General features: G+C 34.8%; 1 protein-coding gene across 1 annotated transcript; it reads right to left on the bottom strand.

Moving 5' to 3' along the window:
• Positions 1–1,250: 1,250 nt before the first annotated feature.
• Positions 1,251–22,866, bottom strand: LOC100918029 (dimethylaniline monooxygenase [N-oxide-forming] 4). The gene is made up of 10 exons (XM_023501766.2): positions 22,791–22,866; positions 22,574–22,693; positions 20,799–20,936; positions 19,901–20,089; positions 18,023–18,185; positions 15,740–15,882; positions 11,706–11,905; positions 9,835–10,187; positions 5,670–5,739; positions 1,251–2,977 (listed from the first exon to the last, which is right to left on the bottom strand). The coding sequence occupies exons 3-10, from the start codon at positions 20,928–20,930 to the stop codon at positions 2,548–2,550; spliced, it is 1,680 nt and encodes a 559-aa protein (XP_023357534.1). The 5' UTR covers positions 20,931–20,936; positions 22,574–22,693; positions 22,791–22,866; the 3' UTR covers positions 1,251–2,547.
• Positions 22,867–23,377: the final 511 nt, after the last annotated feature.

Here is a 23,377-nt window from a genome sequence, read left to right as displayed (position 1 = left end):
AAGTAGTAAAGTTGAAAAGATATAATAATGCCAGTAGTATAATGCCAGTCTTGAATAATAGATAGAATTTTTAAAAAAATTGTTAGATAATAGGGAAACATTGAAGATTTTAGGTGGGGGAGTCACAGCATCAAAGCTATGTTTTAGGAACATTAATCTAGACGTGGTTTGTAGAATTATTAGAGTGATCTGAAGGCTGGCAAATTAGTTCAGTGATTATAATAGTTCAGTTATAAGTTGAGAGGCCTGAATCATAGTGATGGTAAAAGGAATGTAAAAGAAAGGATAAATATAAAAGAAACCAAGGGAGAAAACACCTGGTAGTACTAGGAAACTGACAGGATAAAGGGGATGAAGGAAGGAGGAATAAAAAATGACCCAGGTTTGGAACTTAAACTCAACCTTATCTTAGGGATTCAGCTATCTTAGATCCTAATTCCCAAAATTAACTTATGTATAGAGTTATTTCACCTTGTTCCCAAGCATGAATTTCATTTTCCCATCAAAATGACCTACTTATGTTTTTCCATATATATCATTCTATTTTCTGCCTTCAAACTTTTGCACAGACTGTCTCTATGCCTGGAATGCTAGTTCTCTCATCTCTACCTCTTGGCATTCCAAGTTTTTTTTCAGGAATCCATCATATTGTACTTTGGGATTTCCCTAGTTATTAGTGATGCCTTCTCACCAAAACAACTGCTTTCCAGTTACTTCTCTCTATATCCGCAGAATCAATACATTATATTTTCTCTGTTCAGCAGAACATAAACTCTTTTGAGACAGGAACTATCTTTATAATACCAGCACCTGTATACAGTGTCCTGTATAGAGTGAGCATTTTTTTATTTTATTTTTATTTTTTATTTTTTTTATTATAGTAACTTTTTATTGACAGAATCCATGCCAGGGTAATTTTTTTTTTTTTTTTTTTTTACAACATTATCCCTTGCACTCACTTCTGTTCCGATTTTTCCTTCCCACCCTTCACCCCCTCCCCAAGATGGCAAGGAATCCTATATATGTTGAATATGTCCTAGTATATCCTAGATACAATGTATGTGTGCAGATCCAAATAGAGTGAGCATTTTTGATAAATGCTTATGGAATTGAATCTCTCCTTTCCCTGAGATTTTATTGTATTAGCAAATGATGATTATTGTGTTACTGCTTGTTACAATTGGTGTAGGTACCTGCATTAGTAGGCAGATGAGGTCCTTTGATTAACTTTGTGATGAGAATTAAAATAAGATGTTGATGATGAACCTGTAAGTAGAAAATGCAGCTCTTTGTAGTTGATCCAAGAGGAAAAAGTCCAAAACAGTTGGATTGTTGTTGTTGTTGTTGTTTGTTTATTTGTTTTTAAAGCTGTCAAGTGTTCTTCAGGCTCAATGGTAGGAAATATTCTTAGACTTTTTCTAGATTTTTAAGAGTCAGTGGCTATCTAATTTTGCATTATATTAACATTTCCCCCCATAATTGGGTGTCAATAGGCTGTTCATATAATGCTTAAGTGATGAAACAATTTAAAGTGTTAGAAACTCGATGTCCTATAGACATCTGAAACTCAACATGTTCAAAACTGAACTCCTTATCTTTTCCCTCAAGCTCCCTCCTTTCACCAACTTTCCTAACAGTGTTGAAGATTTTAATATCTTCCAGTGATCCAGGCTTCCAACCTATGGGTCATCCTTGAGACCTCACTTTCTCTTAGTCCCCTGTATTTAATCACTTGTCAAATCCTGTTGATTCTACCTTCATATTCCCCATCTTCTCTTCTCGATACTGCCACCTCCTCATTCTCTCATACCTGGACTATTGCAATACTCTTCTAGTGGTTCTTCTGTTTCAGATCGCACCATTACAGTTCATTCTCCACTCTGCTGTTAAATTCAACTTATTAAGCTCAGGTCTGATTATGTCAATCTCTTCCTCTCCACCCCATTCAGCCTCCTACCATTCACTTACTTCCAGTGACTCCCTGTTACCTCTGGGATGAAATGTAAAAAAAATCCTTTAATTGGCTTTTGAAGCCCTTTCTAACCTGACTCCTTCCTATTTTTTACAGTCTTATTTCCCTCCTCTCCAGGGGTCTATGATTGTGCTTCTAATCTCCTTGCTACTTGTCTCCCATACCATTACATCTCCTAACTGCATTTTTAACTGTCTGTCCCCCATGAGTGGAACTCTTTACTTCCTTACATCCATTTTTTAGCTACTTAAGCTTTTTTCAGGTCCCAGCTAAAATCTTATCTTTTAAAAGAAGACTTTCATGATCTCCCTTAATGCTAGTTCCTTCTATCTAAAATTAGTTCTAGTCTACCTTGTCTGTCTTATTTGTACATAGCTGTTTGCATGTTGTCTCCTCTATTTATGAGCTTCTTGACTTTTTCATTGTGTATTTCTAGTGCTTAGCACAGTGCCTGGCCCTTAGGAGGCACTAAATAATTATAATAGTTGACTTGAATTAATTTATCCAACAGATGGGGAGGAGGCCTGTGTGTCACCATTTCTTATTAGTCTGGTAGTCTAACTGATTTATCACATTCATTTTCTCATAGTGCTAGCTATGTAAGTAGAAATTCTCTCCCCCATTTCTGTGATCCTCATCAATTGTAGCTGAAGTGAGGATTTATAAGTAAGCAGAACAGCAACAAATAGAACAGGTGGCCCCCAGACTTTTAGCCAATATGATATTGATGTAGGTTCAGAATAATCAGGAATGACTCGAGTTTGTAAGGGCTTGAGTGTCCGGTCCCACTGAGTCATGATAGCCTTTCTGGCTCCATCCCATTTCCCAGGACCCATCAGACGGTACTGGTAAGATGTGCATGGACCAAAGAAAACTTCCTTTGCAAGCCTGGGATCCTTCAGGAACAAGAGCAAGATGTTGGGCTTTACTCCTGTGCATCTAGCAAGTTCATCTAGATAGGTAATATAGTCCTGTTTCTCTTGGGTGGTATCCTTAATAACACCTCTTGGAGAGAAAAGAAAAAGATACACATTATCGTTCTTGTTAATTCTTCTTCCCTTACTTTTATGCTTTATCACACAACATCATTATACCTGGAATTCTTGTTCTTGTTAATTCTTCTTCCCCTACTTTTATGCTTTATCACACAGCATCATTATACCTGGAATGCCAAATTTATGAGTAGGCTATTTCCCATAGGTGAACCACTTCATGAAGGGATGAAACTCAGAGGTATCTACAAAAGCCTGACTTTATTGCCAAGCTTTAATAAACTTTAGGTAACAAGATTAAATTCTGTAATTCATCTGTTTCCAAACTGGGTTAGCAATCAACTTCACAAGTAAAAGATGGGGGAAACATGGCTAGATATTATTGTGTCTGAAAATGATCTGGGCGGTTTGGTGGACTAAAAGCTAGCTTGTAGTAAGTATAGCAGCCAAAAAAAAAAAAACAAAAAAAAACTTAATGTGGTTTTAGAGTGCATCACAAAGGTCATTTCAAAGATCAACTCAAAACTTATCATCTAGGTAAGACCATTCTTGTTTTTCCAATTCCTGGTGCCTTCTCCCCCTATTATCTTGTATTTATATATTTGTTTTTCACATAATTATATACATACACACACACACATACTTATGTGTACATATCTCTTCCAGATTAAGGTCCTTAAAGTCAGAGGCTGTTTCTTTTTGTTCTTTGAATCCTCAGCTCTTAGCAAATTTCCTAGTACATAATAAGCATTTGAATAACATTTGATGGTTCAATGATTATTCATATTTTCATCATTTAATGTAACAGCTATAATACTAAACAGATCAACATGTTCTTTCTATGATGTATCTGAAGGATACTCAAAAAATCCATTTATAGGTACATTTCAATATGTTCAGTGCTTTGTTCCTAAAAAGTTATGTGCTAATTGGCAATATTAAGATCAAGACAAATTCTCCAACTTATAGAACTCTCAGTTTAGTGGAAAGATCACTGGCCCTAAGTTCAAATATTAATTTTAATACTTATTAGTTGGGTGACCACGAATATTACTCATGTGATTAAATGTCTGAATCTCAATTTCCTTATCTGTAAAATGGGAAAAATTCTTTCACCGTCAGACTCACAATATGGTCTAGGGAACTCTTGGATTCCTTGAGAACCTTTCAGGAATTCTTTGAGGTCAAAAATATTTCCCCAATACTAAGACAATTAAATTTCTAAATAAATATAGAAACAATCTACATAAACAAAAGCTCTTGGGGAGTGTCCTCAATAATTTTTGAGTGTAAAGGAGTCTTGAGATCAAAGTTTGAGAACCATTGCTCTAAGCAAATCCCTAAGGTTATAAGTAATACAACAGGTATTAGTTCACATTTATCAAGGAAATGTTCTCACTGGGAATTCTCAATATGAATGAAATCACACATGTGGTTCAAATTAAAAAAAAAATTGTAAGTCAATTGTGATAGGGAAACTAAGAATCCAATTTTAGGTTGCTTTAAGAAAAGTATACTGTACAGAACTAATGAAGTTATCATGGCACTGTGCTGCCCAGGTCAAACCAAATCTGAGATAATATGCTCAGTTTAGGGCACTAGAAAATGTTCAAATGAGGGCAAACATTGATTAAATGTTTTAATGCCATATCAGGTAATGAATGAGATTAGATGGTCAGGATAGAGAAGAAAAGATTTAGCAGGAATAAGAAGGATATTCCTAAGAAAGGGGAATAGGCTTATCTGACTCCCAGAATTGTGACTCAAGAGAAATAAGTGGAAAGATTGAAAGAACAAACTTAGACTCAGCACTCTTACATTATAGAATGAGCTGCCTTAGGAGACAGTAAGCTCTTTTTCCACTGAATATCTTCAAATAAAAGTTGAATAATGATTTGTAAGGTATTTGTAGGGTTTACCACAGAAGGGATTCTCATTTAAGTCTTCATTGGACTACTGGCTTTTGAAATTCCACCCATCTTTGAGATTTTACTTGATTCTATAATTCCCAAAATCACATTCCTAATCTGCAGAGTCTAGGGGAGAAATAGTAGTAATCCCAGTACCTTTCAAAGGAATGACTTAAATACAGTAGGAGAAGGGGAATGTTATCTAAATACCAAAACTCTGAGCCTTTACTTTTCTTACTCTTCTTGGATAATCCTTTTCAGTCTTTAGTTTTGATTGGATCTTTTTTTTTTTTTTTCAATTTGTGCCACATATGAGTGGGAAGAAATGAAGGGAGTTGGAGGATGATTGGTATTTCTTGCATTTCTTTGGTATTAGTTAAAAAACAACAACGACAACATTATTTCTATGGGATATTCACCACAATATGGAAATGTCCTTCTTATTCTGATCTCTTTATCATATTATAAGTTATTACAATTAGATTTTTATCAGTAATATAATATTATTGATGCCATTATTTTTTCAATTGTTATTTGTAGAATTTTTCTGCTAAGTGATGCCTATTATTAGTATATTGGAAATTCAAATTGGTTCAGATTCTGGCTTTGACATTTTCCATACAATTATGAACAAGTGATGTGATCGATCATTTTAAGTCTCACTTTTTTTCATCTGTAAAACAGAATTAGTTCTCTTTTTACCACTTATGTTAGGGGAATGTTAAGAGGAAACTAATTTGTAAACCTTAAAGTGTTATTTAAGTGTAAATATGAATACAATTATTATTCTTATACCTTTTTATGAGCTGTTCCTTCTTGGTAGCTTCAGCCATCATTTTGCTTGACGGAGGGATCTTACACAGTCCTTTGTTGGGGGGAAAAGGATTTGATATCAGCTATAATGGATACTTGACTTTTTCTTTAGTGTAGTTAAAATCAATAGCATTTATTAATTATCCATTAATAAAATGAGCACTGGTAGGTGATGGGAGAAAAATATACTTCATCATCTAAGCGTCTTAGAATTTCTAGATTCCTTCAAAACTCAGCTTAAGTACTACCTTCTGCCTTTTGTAATTCTTTTTGCTGTCAGGGTCTTTCTCCTCCCATTGTTATTGTTTAGTCATTTTCTAAGCTGTGTCCAACTCTTTGTGATCTTATTTGAAGTTTTATTGGAAAAGATACTAGAGTAGCTTGCCATTTCTTTCTCCAGATTAGGAAATTGGGGCAGAGTTAAGTGACTTGCCTAAGGTCACACAGTAAGTCTCTGAGGCCACATTTGAACTCAGGAAGATGAGTCTTTCTGACTCCAGGTTTGGTACGCTGTCTACTGTACCACTGAATTATTACTTTTAATCTATTTTGTAGCTAGTTGCATATGTACATATTGTCTCTCTTGATACAACATGAGTTCTACTTCCTTTGTACTCTAGTACAGTGCCTGGTACTGAGGTTGTTGATGGATAAATTGATACACAGATTAGATACAACATATTTCCTTCTTTCAGGGAGCTAATGATGGAGTAGAAATTATGACTTATGTGCTAATAACTACTATACAAAATGATGCATAGAAATAAGTTAAAGTGAAGTACTATGAAGAATAAAGTGGGGAAGAGGAAAATTTCTGACTAGCAACATCTCTGGAGTGAAGCCAGGTTTTAAAGGCTAGCTAGGACTTTGGCAAGTGAGAAGTAGTTACTTCCATTTTTAGGCTTGGTATCTTCATATCTCTTCCAATGCTTGATTCAATAAAACTCAAGAAAAGGTAATATTGTCACATCAGGTGATATTATCACACCTATTTTATATATGAGAAAACAACATTGGGGACATGAAACAATCTGCCTAAAATCATATAACTAATAAGTATTACGCTGGGTTTTAAATCCAGGTTTTAGTCTGATAAATACAATGTTCTTTCATTATGCTGAGCTAATAACAAAGTCTTGGAGGAAGTTAAGAATTCCCAATACATTTTATTCCTATTATAAAATAAACGAGCTCATCAGTAAATAATCTGAATTCTGAAATTTCAAAAAGATGGTTTTTTTGGGGGGCCATACATTACTCTTAAATTAAATGGAGTACTTATTTTTTCAAAACATAAAGAAATTCATTTTAAAAAAAAGTTCCACAGTATTGCTAGCATTTCATTATATGTACTTTGCTTGAAAAACAACAACAACAAACCTAACTCTAACTGTTGTTAGAGTTGTTAAGGATGGGGTTGGACTAGGGTCATAGAATCATTGATTTTAGAAGAAAAGATACTGTTGTGTAAAGCAGAGTTATTAAAAATGAGGCCTCCACTACTGTAATACACAGAAGTGGGCCTAAACTACATTAAATGTAATTGGGAAATATTTAACAAAATAAATAAAAATATAACAGAACAAAGAGAATAATATTTGGTTTTCTATGTTAATATGTGACTGGTGGGGATGCTAATGTACAGTTTAGTGACCCTCATTTCTATTTTGACTTTACATAATATACACAGAGAATAAAACACTTAGTATAAAGTGTGGGCACAAGAGGGGCAGAGAAGGAAACTAGGAAACATGAAAATAATAGCTTTTGATAGAATAAAGTAGAATTGGTAGAGGGATTATAGAAAAAGAATTAAATTGCACCCTAATTGGGTGGATGCATAAGGCTTTGTGTAAGGTTCCCTAATTTCCAGTTGTTGGAATCATTGCTATAAGACTCACATTACACCTTCCCCTTCATTGCAGAATTTACACGGAGTCTTTCCTTACAAATATACACACACACACAGACACACACACACACACACATATAATATGAAAAAAATTTGCAAAAACTTATCTCATCTTTGGAAAATAACCCTAAACCATTGGTATTTCTTCCCTTTACTTGAGTAGATTAGTTTCAGAAAATTAGCATAGAATCAATGGCAATTTTAACTCTGAAGTTTCATTCTCAAACCATGACTTCCTATTCTACCTTTCCTGCTTTCTCATTCATGCTAAATTCATTCTTTTTTCTCATTGTGACTTCCCAACCCTTGATTCCTCCATCTTCTTCAACTCTATCTCTGCCATTTGGTTTTATGAGTTCCATATATGGCCTTTAACCCACCTATTCACTGCTTTAATGATTTACAAACTAACACCCTTGAATTATTTATCTTATCTAACCTTCAGTCATTCCTAACCTTTCCCCCCACCCAAAGCCCTCATGATTTCATTTCTTTTTAACTCTTCCTAAACTGCTGAGCCTGGAGAAAGTTAAATTAAGCTTTCACTCACTTGCCTGTATCATCTCATCTGAGATTTTAATCTTGCTAGGCAATCATTCTATTCTTTAAAGGAATTTAGGACTAAGGGCAAATGAATTCTTAAAAAAGCTTGCATTACTTTCTGGTGGTGGCTATGTCAGGATGTGATGGTGTAATGAGCAGATGTTATTATGCAAGTATAAATAAATGAAGCATATTTATGTTTGACTAGTAGGGACCAGTTTTTCACATGACATTTCTGAGGGTGACAAATTTGGGGAGTGGTAAATGTTTCTCGCCCCCCCCCCCCCCCCAATATAGCTATTTTGAATATCTGTAAACTGAACAGAATGCTGAAGGCAGCTAGACTGAACTGTAGGAAGGTCATCTAGTCAATAGTATGGCAAAAATAATTGGAAGCCGAAGGACTTAGGAGTATATCGTGCCTTTGACATTTACTAGAACTGTAATTCTGGGCAGTCATTTCTATATCTCAGGATCCTCTTGAGAAAAGAGGGGATTGGACTCCATGGTCCCGACTATCTTTTCTCCTAAAATCAATGATTCTATGACCCTAGTCCAACCTCATCCTTAAGTATTTAAGGGGAAAAAATCTCAGAGGAATAATTTCTCCAAAGTTATATAGTTAGTAAGTAGTATAACTAAAAGGAGAATTAAAGTCCTAAGAATCCAAGATACCAGGTCCTTTCTATGAAATCAGTATTTTATATTTCTTCAGTATTTCCATGAAAGAGTGCTCCTAAGAAAATGGGTTGGGGGGAAAGAATGCTAAATATAATAATGAATTAAGTAAAACCTCATGAAAAAATAACAATAGCTAGGATTTACATAATGCTTACTATGTGCCAAGCACTTTGGTGAGATAAAATATAGAAAGTTTGAATTACTGAATATTTTGATGCTCTTCTCTGCTTCAATAACTGCTTTCCTTTTAGGTAGGTAGGTGGAGGGGTGGGGGGGAAAGAGTAGTGAACTTAGGTTAGGAAAACTTGAGTTCAAGATCTATCTCTTACATTTATTAGCTGTGTGACCCTAAACAAGTGACTCTCACCTTCAGTTTCCTCATCTGTAATATGGGGATAATAATAACATCTACTTCTCAGGGTTGTTATAAGAATCAAATGAGATAAAACATGGCTGTTATTATTAGAACAGACAAGAGTAATATAACCAGTCTAACAGAGTCCTGATCTGAGCAGTTTTATCTGTCTGTTTATTCCATGGGCAACTAGGTGATGCTATAATGTAGTGTGCTGGTGAGGGAATGCAGAAAACTCATCTTCCTGAGCTCAAATCTGGCCTCAGACACTTAACTAGCTGTGTGATCTTTGGGTGTCACTTTATCCTGTTTGCTTCACTTTCCTAATCTGGAGAAGGAAAACCTTTCTCTGCCAAGAAAATCATCAAAATGGAGTCACAATGAGTAAGACACAACTATAAAATGATTTAATTTATTCCATAATTGTATAGGAAGGTGACTTTGAGACTGAGAGAACAATTTATCCTCAAGCTAGAAAAAATGCTTATCAACAGTATTTACACTATTTAATTGTTTTTGAAAAATTTTTCTTGCCATTAGCCCTTTGTTCCTTTGGTTATAAAAGTTTTTTTTTAGTATAAGATTATAAGGAAAGCTCTAACTTTCCAACTAGGAAATTCCACTTAGGAATGTGGGTGATAAAAGAATCTACTCACCTTTGAATACTCTTGTGGCCCAGCGGGCCTGGAGTTCTGTGCCTGCTATAACGGAGCCTTGCAAACCAACATGGCCAATGAGAGCCAGAGTTGCCTTCTCCAAGTTTGAGGGGAAGATAAATTTGTATATGAAGATCTTGTTTTTACAGAATTTTTCCATAGGTTCTTCAAAGAAAGGAAGAGAGTATGTGTATCCTGTAGCAAAAAACACAACATCGATGTTCTCCTCCACAGTCCCATCTTCAAAGATGGCAGATGTTTCTGTAAATTCCTTCACATTGATTTTCATAGTGACAGAACCACATAGGATATAGGTAGGCAATTCATCATTTGCAATTCTCTTTTGTAGTCGCCTATATTGTAGAGAAAAGGCAAGTGCTTTAATTCTATGTATACACAAATAGGTATCCAGTCACATTCAACTAACAAACTCATGAATTTAGTGAATAACAGCCACACATTGTTTTGAATGAATTGATTAATTAACTTAGCCAAAACATTTGATAGCTCCATATAGATAAAACTTAAGCCACTGTCCTGAGTACATTTTGTTTTCCTACTGCTAATAGAAAACATTTTTTGGGAAAAATTGATTTCTGACTTATTAATTAACAGCAGTTAACCTATTCTTTTGATATGAATGATTAAAAGACTATATAGAAGCTTTTTTTTCCTTAGCCCTCAAAGATGTAATTTTTAGAGACTTTAACTCAATCATATAACTCAGGTACAGAAAGCCAGGACATTGAAAGATATAGTATTTGTGGCTAAAAAATATCATGTTACAGACAGAAAGTGTATATTTTTTGAAATGAAATTAAAGTATAAATCCCACTCTTGATACTATGCTTTTTAGGCTCCCAATAATTATTGCTTTAATATGAAATTGGTCCACTTTAAACTCAATTACTGCATATTTTATATATCCTAAGGGTATACATAAAACAAACACTTGCATTTGGACCATTCTTTTCCCCACACTTCCATTATGAATGCAGAGATTAGTGTTTCCACCAATTTTTTTTTGGTTCAACTATATCATAAATGTGATACTTAAGAAATTCCATTGTTATTGCAAGAACATTCTGCCATTGTCAGTGTGTACTTTAAAATTAGATGTATATTAAAATATGCTTATCTATTATTTTTGTTATAACATCATACCTCCAGTTTTTCAAACAAATTGGAGGCAAGATGATACATACATACATACATACATACATACATATATGTGTATATATATATAGTGGAAAGGCCACTGAATTTGGAGAGAGCTTTATCTTGAGTCTTGGTCCCATAAGTGGTAATCTTTGCCAAGTCCCTTCATCTCTCTGGGTCACATTTGTCTCAAATAAAATAATGGAGTTATCCAGAGGGTCTCTAAAGTCCTTTCCAGCTGTAAATACAAGATGTTCCATAAATCTTAGGGCAGTTGTGAGTTATACTCAAACAAGACTTTTGGGACATCTTGCATATGACTGTAGAAATCCAATGAGATATGACTGACTATATTCATTGATCCTTTCTATATAATGCACATTTTGTGTCAATCAGCTTAGGGTGCCTTCAAATAAATTTCAATTTCTTGATGTTATCTCTTGTGTTATATATACAAATTTTCCTCTTTTCTCTCATTAGTTTTCAGTTTCCCAAGTTAGTACTTTAATCTCTTCCAAAATAAAATTCAATTAGGTGAGGCCTTAGATCTTTAGCACTACTGTCAAAGTGGCAGAACTGAACTTGAATGGAAACATACATTATGAGAACATTGAATGTGAGCACAAATTTTGGCTCCCTCACACAAAAAAAATTAAGAAATTAGATTATTTCTTTCCATAAACTAGATTTTCATTAAATAAAAAATAAAGTACCCCTTTGGATTACTCAATCCATAAGTCTTATGGTTAAACCATCTACTCATGCGCTTCTTCCCCATCCAGTTCACGATGGTTGAAGGTAGGGAACGTGCAACCAGATGAAGAAATCTTGTTGTTTGAATCATATGAGTGGGGTAGCCATCATCAGAAAGACGGCTATCGACCCAGGCACCACTTCTAGTACTGAGAAACACCTAAAAGGTAAGGCAGGATGGATAAATGTGTCATTTAATGATTTTTTGTACTTTTCCCCACTGATGTGATACGTTTCCTTCAGGGCTTTCCAGTTTTCTTAATGATGCTGAAGCAGATACTTATCTGCTGAGAACATAGTTGAAGGATTTCTACAGAGATAAATAAGTGAGCATCTAGGCTCATATCCATCATGACTTGACTGGATTTGTGCAATTTTTGATGTAGACTCTCCCACCCCCAATACTACAGAATATAATTAGAGTTTACCTTTCCTTCCTGTGTTACACTTGCCCATGTCCTCCTATAAATCTCGTCTATATCATTAATCCAATGCTTAAGGGTATTCCCTTAATTCTGTTCATACTGTGGGAATCCAGTGAAAGATTATACAATGGATATCAATGGAATTGGTACTTCAATCACTACTTTATAAATAATCTTGATCTAACATTTTTCTATAAAAATGGGTCAGCTCAGGCATTGTATAAAATTTTTTTATTGTTACATAGCAGTTTTTATTTGATTAGCAAAACAATACTAGTATGTAGAGCAGAGATTATTATCACTTAAAAAAAATTTTTTTTTTTGCTTCTGGAAAGCAAAAATGGCCCAGAGGTAAATTGATTTGTTCAATGTCAGACACCTAATAAATAAGCAATTGGGTTCAGATTTATAGGATTTTAGAATTTAATCTGGAAAACACTTTAGAGGCCATTGTGTTTACAATTGAGGAAACCGAGGCACAGTTAGATTAAGTGATTTATCCAAGAACACACAGATAATAAGTGCCTGTAGTAGGATTTGAACTCAGCAATTCTTGACATCATCTAATACAGTGAATAAGTACATCATTTAGTCACATCTCTGAATCCAGTGATTTTTAGACTACAATATGCAGTTAATTCAGATCATGATGGTTGACTCATAATGCCTTGCATTGTATAAAATTGACCCGAGTGAGCTTATGTTGCTTAAATTTTTTTTATTGGTATCTATTATTTTATGTCACACACATTTCCCAATGTATCCTGTTCCCCCAACTCTAAACAATGCTGTGTAACAAAAAAAAAAAAAAAAAAAAAAAAAAAAAAAAAAAAAAATTAAAAGAGAGAGGGAAAGGTTAGAAAAACTTACCAACAAATTTAAAAAAAATTGACATTATAAGCCAATGTTCCACCTATTACTCCCCATTTCTACAAAGAAGCAGGAGAAGGGATCTTCTCATATATTTTCTTTAGTACCCAAATTTGTTCATTATTTCATAGTATTCAGTTTTTATTTTGCTTTTGGACAGTTTAATTTGCTTTCATCTGTGACATAATACTTCTAGGAATGTAGCATAATATAGTAATAAGTACAAAAAGAATAATGTGATAGTGATCTATTTCAGAACTATTTCTCTTTGAACTCCATTGAACTATATTGAGAAAAGTGATGTGATATGAGTAATAACAGCAACAACAATAATAGACATTTATTTAAGGATTTTAACTTTACATCTGTTCTCATTTGAATTTCATAATATCTCTGTGACATAAGTACTGCAGGAATTAGACTCTTTATAGAATATAGTATCCTCATGGGATCATAGATTTTATGTTGGGAGAGACCTTAGAGGTTATACAGACCATCTCTCTCATTTTACAGATAAAAAAATAGAGGCTCAAAGAGATTATGACTTCAATTAAACAGAAATTTAAAAGCATTTATTAAGCATCTACTTTATGTAGATGCTTTACACTGTGCTACACTTGGAATATAAAGAGAAAACTGATATAGTTCCTGTCCCCAAAGAGCTTATAATCTAATCAAGTAGGACATTTTTGTCTATATCATACTTCTCCCTCTTTCTACTTCCATACAGTAGAAACAAGATGATTTTTGGAGGAAGACTGTTGGGCTGAGAACATCAGTTACATAGTCCCAAAGATAGTAAACATCAGATCTGGGATTTGAATTCAGGTCTTCACTAAATTCCTACTCCAAAGCCTCATGTTGTCATGAAGATGACCCTGAATTACTGAAGCTTATGCCAGCAGGAGGCAGACTTGGAGAAAGGCTCTAAATATGGGCCTAGTAAATTTGTCTTCTGAGAACTATTCTATCTAAATGTGGAGTGACTTATTGTCTATTCTAGTTTGGCTTCCAGGTACCGAATTATTTTCAACAAAGCAATTCATAAACACAGTTTTCTATATATAGGAGTTGCACTCTGTGTCAGTGGAGAATATTTCCAATATTTCCCCAATATTTCAAAGCAAATGATCTAAATTATAAAAGGAAGGTTTTGATCAGCATTTTCAAGAGCTATGAATTACATTTTTAATGTCTTTATTTGCTGAAAGGTTATATATTTTTTGGTAGCACTGTATGGACTATATCTGTCTTCAGAGCAATTCACTAGGGCTTGTTTTCAAGCCAATTCAGCAATTTCCTTACTGAAGTTGGCTGGATTGTGATTAAAAGACCATGTTAATGAAGCAAAGCTCATGACTTTATTCTTTTTATGGGTCTTTATCTTTAGTTTGTTCTAAGTGAACTGCAATAATTCACTTTCTTAATCCTAGTCTGCAGTTTTACAAATACTTGCAACAGGTCAAGAGGGTTGGAAAGATATATGTATATATTTGTCAAATAAAGGCTTATTGCTGAATATAATTCCCTGACACATATACATTAGTAATATCATTAGAAATAAATGTATATATAGAATATGTGTGTATATTTTTGTGTATGTATACATATAGATTAATACATATATACATAATACATGCACACGTACCTACATACTTATATACATTCTATCGGGGCATCTAGAGGGTACAGTGGATAGAACATTGAGTTAGAACAAGGAAAACCTGAGTTCAAATTCAGCTTTAGACACTAGCTGTATGACTATGGAAAAGTCACAACTACTCTTTGCCCCAGTTCTTCAATTGTAATATGGGAAAACACTGGAGAAAGAAATGGCAAAAAACTTCAGTATCTTTGCCAAGAAAATTCCATGGACAAAATTCATAGGGTCACAAAGAGTCAGATATAACTGAACAATAATAACAACAATATATTCTATTGCTGCCTATAATTTATATATAATGGAAAGGATCTGTAATAATATAATTCTGACCTGTCACTTAACATTATTATTTATCTTCCTTGGGCAACATGAGTGGATAACTAATAGGCATGACTAAGTTGACTCTTTCCTAGAAGATATACAGAATTGACTTAGTTGCATCTATATTTGAATATTCATCTTCATATTCCATGGATTAGATGTCTCAGTAGCCTAAAGGTAATAAGTACTTTCAATGTTTTTCCTGGATAAGATTAGGAAGAGAAGGGTCCACTTGACTGGAGATCACCAAGTGCTTTGCATCAGTGAAATGTTCCCAGCCTGACAATGAAGACATTACCTCTTGATCAGTGGGGATTTTTTTATTGCTTAGAAAGGGCTGGGAATGCCTACAATAGCTATTCCAAGATTTTATGTTCACCATGATTTATGCAACCCAATAATGACCAGATGGAGTAGCAATATGGTGCAGTGGGTAGAGTGCCAGAGTCAGAAAGATCTGAGTTAAAATCTGTCTTCAGACATTTACTAGTTGTGTGACCCTGGCCAAATCACTTAACTTTTCCTGAGTTTCCTTAACTGTAAAATGAGCTGGGGAAGGAAATGGCAAAACACTTTAGTCTCTTTGCCAAGAAAATTCCCAAAAAGAATTACAAAGAGTCAGACATGATTGAAATGACTTGACAACCACCACCACCACCAGATATATAAAAATAGCCCTTGTAACAATAAGAGATATTGCCTTGGCTGTACCTACTTTTTCTGCCACACGACTGAGTTCCACTGCAATATCACCACCAGTATTCCCAAGACCAATCACAATAATCCGTTTACCCTGAAAACTTTCTGGACTCCTGTATTCTTGACTGTGTAGGATCTGTCCTTGAAACTTGTTGATTCCTGTAAGAAAATCAGAGGGTGGGGTTTAGCTAAGGCAGGGCTCAGTGTTTGGGTAGGTGGTCCAAAAGGTAGAGGCAAACTAAGATGCAGATACAGGATTGCTGATTTCACTAAATGGTTAAGGGAGAAAATTACTGTCTCTGAAGCCTGACATCCCCTTCCAACTCTGGCTTCTGGAACAGTGGAAACTTAAAACAAACAAACAAACAAAAAACCCAAGGCTATATGCCTCAGGGTTGGAAGGTAATTTGCAAAAGATTTCTCTAAATTCATGTTTTGAATACTCTGACTACTGGCTCTTGGCATCCTCAACTCTATTCAAGGCTCAGCTCAAGTACCACTAAAGTCACCTTTCCTTATTCCTCAGTTAATATTCCCTAACTCAAATTATTTTCTCTTTTTAAAAATTTAATATTTACCTATCTAAGTATGACAAAGGTATTCACAGGGCATGAGCTAGCCCATACTCTGTTTAAGCCTCTGCTGTACATGGTATTCCATCCTTTAGAATAAATGCTCCTTGGAGGCAAGACCTGGTTTCATTTCTTATCTATTTCTTTGCATTGCACATACTTCCTAGCACATAGTAGGTTAATGGCTAACCATTGGCAAGTTTGTTTAAAGAAATCTTTTATGTACAGCTCTACAGTACATATAGTATGATATCATTTATGCATATAATTAGGCTTTACACAACAGACATGTTCCTGAAACTCAGCTAAAAATAAATCTAATTTAAATTCATATGCCTTAGAGAATTCTTTTCAAAGGAATACTATTGTGAATAATTTTATAATATCAATAATTGAAGAGGGCTGCTCAGGTTGTTGTAGTTTCCCTCTTTTTCTAAATTGGAGGCCTTTAAGCAAAGGTTAGATGCCTCCTTTTATTGGGATTTTATTATAGAGGATTTTTATTTGGGTTTGGATTGAATTAAATGACCTCTGAGGTACTTTTCAATCCTGAGATTTTGAGATTTTGTGATTATCTCAGTTCAAATTTGTTTTTTTTCAAGTGTGGAATTTTTAAAAATTGCATATGTTCTACTGGGTTAGTGTAAAGCAGTTTTCTTGCATGATTATTTACTTTGGATACTTATTTGTATGGATCCTTTCTATCGACATTCTTTCAGAAGAAACCTAAAACTTATAAAAGCTTGGGAATCTCTGGGACTATATGATACCACCCAACATGTTAACGATGGCTATGTTAATATGTCCAAAATAGAATTCATTATCTTTTCTACAACCCACCAAAAACCTAAACCCAAATACCCAAATCCAAACAAATCATTATCCTACTCTTAAATTCCCTGTTTATTGTAGAATTTACTATCATCCTTCAGTCCACCTAGGTTTCAACATTGGAGTCATTTTTCACTCCTCACTTTTCCTCACTCACCATATCCAATCAGTTGCTAAGCCTTATTTCTTCCTTCCCAACATCTCTCACATTCATCCCCCTTTGCATTTACACAATCTTTGCTCTGGTTTAGGTTTTATTATACATTACTATTATAACAGTCCTCTCCAGTCTCTTGTCTGTTAAGCTTCCATGTGGTTGCCAAACTTCATTCTAAAAGAAAGATTTAACTATGTGACTCCAATTTAAAAAGTCTTCACTGGGTCCCTATAGCCTCTAGGATGACATACAAATGTCTTGGCCTGGTGTTTAAAATCCACTATAATATGATTCATACCTACCAGGTTTATTCCATTTTTGGCTCATTCATACACTCTCCAGTTTATTCCAGTTTAACCTCCAGCATCTTTCACAGTTTGGCTTAGGTACTATTTACTATTTGATGTCTTCTCTGATTCTCTCAATTATTAATACTTTTGGCCTCCTGAAACTATTTTATATTTACTATCCCAAGTATACACGATATCTTCCCTTAGCAGAATATAAGTTTGACTTTATGCTTTTTAAAAAATCTTTTATTCCTAGTGCCTGCACAGTGCTTTGCACATAATCAATACTTTATACATTTTTACTGAATTGAATATCTTTTAGTATAAGATACTTTGAAGACAGAGATTATTTCATATTTATCTTTGCATCCTGGGTGTCTAATTTGACATATTGGTATATAAGGAGAAGCACTTAATAGATGTTAAACTTTGCTGACCAGCTGACTCACCAGGAAAGGACTCCAAAGGTAAGCGGGGATTCAGGTAATGTCCTGTGCAGATCATTACTGCATCAAAGGTAGCTGTGTCTTGCTTTCCTTCTGTCTCTGTCACCACGTCCCACTGGCCAGTGACAGCAAAGTCTTGGTGCTTGGTTATGCTTTTCACAGTGGTCTGAAAGGAAGCACAGAGACCTTTCTCCAGGGAATCCAGGGCTAGACACTTTATACAATGGAATCAATTCAAGAGAATTCTCCAAATACTCAAAACTTAAAAAGAAAGGTTAAAAAATTGTTATAATTAGCATTAAAAAGTAACCTTTAAGGTCCTATCCAGCTTTTATTAAAAAAAATTGTTATTTATTGGGAAAAAATCAAGTATATGTATGTGTATGTATGTATATGTATGCATGAATGGATGGGTGTACACATGGGTGTGTGTCTGTGTGTGTGTGTGTGTGTGTGTGTGTGTGTAAAAGAAAAAGCTCCAAACATTAGATCTGCAACTTTTTAGTCACAGTGGACAGACTATTATTGAAAATTCCATCCAGACAAATAGACCTTGGGAGAGCAACAATGGAGTTGACCTACAGTATCTCACATATCAGAGTATTTAGGAGAAAACATTTCTCTAGGCAGAATTTGTAGTTTTATATCGAGGTCCTCAACTACTTAACTATCTCCTTTGAACACTATACCGAATACTTTATCAGGTTAGGTTACTTAGATTTACTTGACTGTTTTTCTTTGTTACAAATAAGTACGAGTTGAATGAATGAAGATTATAGAATACACTGGGAAACTGACTCCAAAAGGTATCAAGAAAAATGTAAAAAATATTAATTTTAGGGAAAAAATGAAATATAGCTTCCTATCTGCTAATTGTCATAGATGGAGCAGTTGATGATTTGGCCGATATACACAATTTGTTCAGTTTGCTAGATTATGGTAATTCTGGTTAGTTTATCTACATGCTAGTACTTATTCCAAATGAGAGTTTGAATGGAATTCCCAGGGATCATATTAGGAACTCCTAGGAGAGATCTTTTTAATCTCTTCAATTTAAGTGTTTATTTCCTTTTTCTGAAGATGCATCTTCTCTATGGAAAGACCTGAAAATCAACCACCCCAAAAGAGAAAAAAACAAAACAAAACAAACAAACCAAGAAGTAGAAGACATTGGCCCATGTCCTAATTTTGACTAAACTACTACCAGAGTAAAAGGAGAGGATTAAGAGATTTGGAGGAAGAGTAAAAATAATGAAAGCAAGAAATTATATGTGAAATTTTGGGAAATAGTAAAGTTTTTTCTTTTTTGAGGGGGTTACTTATTTGCTTGAGGGAGAGGCATTGGATCTATGATTTTTTAATTTAAGGACCTTCCAGGTAAAGAAATTCCCTCTACCAATTCAACTTAACATTTTCTCTGCATCTAGTAGTTATAGAGAGCTGTCTAAAACAACCAAATTCCAACAGAAATAGAGCTTTGCAGGCCACATATTGACCTCAAAGACTAAAGTTTACATTATTCACATTTTGTTGTATTTTTATTTACTTTGTAAAAATTTTTCAATTACCTTTAAATTGGTTATTGAAGGCAGAAAAGAATATTGCTGCCCACTCATGCCTGGTTCCTTTTTGCTACCTTTGGTCAACACCAGAGCCAGGGTATATTAAAAGAGGACTCAAATCCCACTCTTCCTGGCTTTGAGGACAATTCTCTGTCCACTATGCCAGGCTGCCTCTTTGAGTGCAGTTACCTATAAATGTTAGCTATTATTATTATTATTACTAAATACATTCAGTTTCTTCATCCACAGTTTTCATTTTCTTCCCAGCTGACAAAGATGCTATTTAATCCCTTTATTCTCATTTTCTTGGGTATCTCACCTTGAAATGAATGCATCTGAGAAGGTCAAAGTGTTCAGCATAGGAACGAAGATACTCCATCACCATAGTATGCTTCATGTAGTTGGGGAAATTTTCTGGAAAGGGGAAGTCACTATAACATGACATTTCCTTGGTGATATTGGTCACTACAGATTTGTAGACTTTAGTCATCCCATGTCCAATCGTTTCCTATGGGAAAGGGAAAACAAAGGTGTTCAAACCTTTTGATGCAACAGTATCACCAACACTGAGGTTAAAAAAAAAAGATCCAATGTATCCCCAAAATATTCATAGCAGTGCTTCTAGTGTCATCAAAGAATTAGAAACTAAGTGGGTGCCTTTGATTAGGGAATGGCTGGATAAACTATAGTATGTGAATGTAATGGAATATTATTGCCTAGTAAAAATATTTTTTTAAATGAGCAATTTAAACACATAGAAGGAATTATATGAATGTATGCATGATGAAGTAAACAGAACCAGAGTAACAATAGACACAATGATATAATAATGTAAATTAAAACAATATTAAAAGTAAATTGAACTCTGGCTAATTATAATAGTCCATCTTCCACCTGAAGAATAGGTAAAGAAATGAGCTACCTTCAGTCCCACATGGATAAAAGGTTGTATACTTTGTGAGAAAAAATAATTAAATTGGTTGTTTTTTCTTAAATATTTTTCTTTGTCACAAATTAAAGGGTTCAGTTTCAGGTTGGAATCGGTAGGGAGTTGTAATAATGATAGTAAAGTGACAGGGAGAATAAAAGTCAGTCTTTTTTCAAGTATATATATGGATTTTTAGGTAATTTTCTATGGGGGGTTTCTTTTGGTGATGTCTGAGAGCTTAGCTATAAGATCTTCCCTTTTAAACAATAAGGAAAGTGATCACACTCACAGTAAACTTCCACAGTCCCCCAATGTCATCACTTCTCTCAAAGCAGGTGGGCTCTAAGCCTTCTTCCAAACAACTTTTGATGGAGGTCAGGCCACTCACACCAGCTCCAACTATTGCGACTCGCTTGACCATGGTCTCCTGCATCAGAAAAAGATGAATTAGTTTTTTATAAGGCCCCAGGGCCAGAAAGAAGCCTTTGACATAGAACAAATGAGTTTCATGAAGTTTTAAGTATATCCTCTTTTATTTTTTGCATGACTCATTACCTCTGTAACCCTGAGAATCTGAATCCCCAGAATATCTAAGTCTGGCCAAGACACAGGGCAAAGCTGACAGAAAGAGGTTTCCCTGATCTTCTAATCTAAATCTGATTTTGATATCCCATTCCTCAGAAGTCTGAGACTCTATCCTTCTTAACCTTGCCGTTTATTTGACTCGACACTATTATCAGACAGCCCCACATAAATTGCATTCTGTTCTAAAGGTCTGGGATAGATTCTCAAAAGTCCCTGGTGGATCCTCCAGATCAGGAATACTAGTAGACTTTGGCTATAGCAGTCTCATACCAGGGTAAATATCCTCAACAAAATAAATTTTTAGTAAAAATTGAAACTCAAGCAGAGTTTCAAGTCACCATATCTTGACCAAGAGATTTATATCTCAGATAAAAATGTTAAAGGAAGTTTAGAAAGAGTTAGAAAGAGTTTAGAAAGAGAAAGAGTTAGCTAATATGTGATTGAGTAAATGTCCAATTAATTGCCTCCTGCTTTTAATGCTTCCTTGCTCTGGGATTCAGAAGAGGGGAGGGTGTGAACATCATTTTATCATTTACTGATTTTTTTAAGGGCGATATGAGCAGCACAATCTGGAAAATTGTTCCTTTTTGTCTTGAATTAATTGAACAATAGAGAGGAAGGCAGATAATATATTATGCACAGCACATTTTTAAACAGGATTAGTTTTATAAAGGATAGGTACACAGGGTTCTGAGCTGGAAGCAGGGCTTGGCTCAAAAATGAGGTCCAAATACTTGCTAAACATCATGTTAAGTAACAGTCCGCACAGACAGAAACACACACACATACACACACACACAGAGGGATAGGGAAAGGGAGAGGGACTGAATCTTGATTTCTTTGATAATTGAGAACTCCTGGGTAGGGAAACTAAGCAAGTTGTCACTTTCTCTCTAGCTTAAGTCTTCAAGAACTGCCTAACATCAAATACTTAAGTGTTTTGCATGGAAGCACAGAATTTGTGTCAGAGATAAGGCTTGAATTCAAGGATCCTGGACTAGTTGTCTAGCTACTGTGTCAGTTTTTCTGCCCATCTGCCTAACTGCCTAATTTCATTCATCTAGAGCAGAAATGGAGAATCTCAAAGACTGTCTACTTCAATTCTTCTTTACCATCTTTCAAACTACTTTCCAAATAAAATGCATTGAGACCCAAGTAATTTGAGCTACTTGCTCAAGTTCACACAGGGAGTGTCAGAAACAGGAACTCCTCCCACAGTTCTCCCTTTCTGTGATATTTCACTTATCCCCATTTTCAATAATGCCACTCCTTTCCAACAGGGAATTATATTGCCATCTTGGCTTCCCTTGCTTTCATTTTTATTCTTTTCATTTGTTCTGGAATTGACAAAATCTGTGCTGTCCCCTCCTTCCTAGATACTACTTGCACACACAGTAAAACAAAGCAGATAAGAAACCTAATGAAATAATACAGAATTTTTTTTTAACCCATCGCTAAGAAAACTTCCCAAGCACTTACCTTCTTGCTATACAGTATTCGGTGTTCTGTATTCTGCTTGTGTATTATTTCTGATTTCTTTAAATTCAAAGATTAAAAACTCAGAGTAAAATCAAAACTTCCAACTCCAGGCACATATTGCTAATTGACAGGAAAAAAAAAAAAAGAAATGTAATGAAGACTCTTGTCAAAGTGCTTTTTGGTCAATCTGGTTTAAAATCAGAATATCAATATGCACCAGGGGCAGCAGCCTCCGCAAAAGAAAGGGTGTCTTCTTCAGTTGTTCAGGGAACCAGCTTTAAAACTTCCTACACCACTTGGAGGGTAAGTGACGACTTAGAAGTCAGTGATATGATTGGATAATGAGAGAAAGCCCTCCTCTTTTCTCTTTTTCCAACCTTCTTTATCATCAGTTTCCGAGAAACTAGAGTCTCTGTGGAGTTGCATGTGGCCACTAGATGGAGCAGGATTCCTTTAAAAAGAAGGGCCGTCTAGTGTTATAGACAGCACTTTGCTCTCAAGCTCAGTCAGGTCAGAAAAAACCTGGGGGAAACACCTATTCCAACACCCTCCTTTTTATAGATGAGAAACTGAAACTGACTTTTCCAGTCCAAGTAAGAACCTTATAAAAATATTAAGTGGCAGGGCAAGTTACAGGTACTGTGACTCCCAATTGACAGTCCTTTGACAGAAATAAGAAACAGAATAATCAATCAACTACCATTCCTTAATCACCTGCTATGTGACAGTCACTGTCAGGAAGACAAAGACAAAAGTCCAACTGTTCTTGATCTCAAGGAGCATGCATTCACTTGGAGGAAGGAA

Source organism: Sarcophilus harrisii, chromosome 4 (assembly GCF_902635505.1).
Source record: "Sarcophilus harrisii chromosome 4, mSarHar1.11, whole genome shotgun sequence".
Classification (NCBI taxonomy): Eukaryota; Metazoa; Chordata; class Mammalia; order Dasyuromorphia; family Dasyuridae; genus Sarcophilus; species Sarcophilus harrisii.
This window is presented reverse-complemented; position numbering and strand designations above follow the sequence as displayed.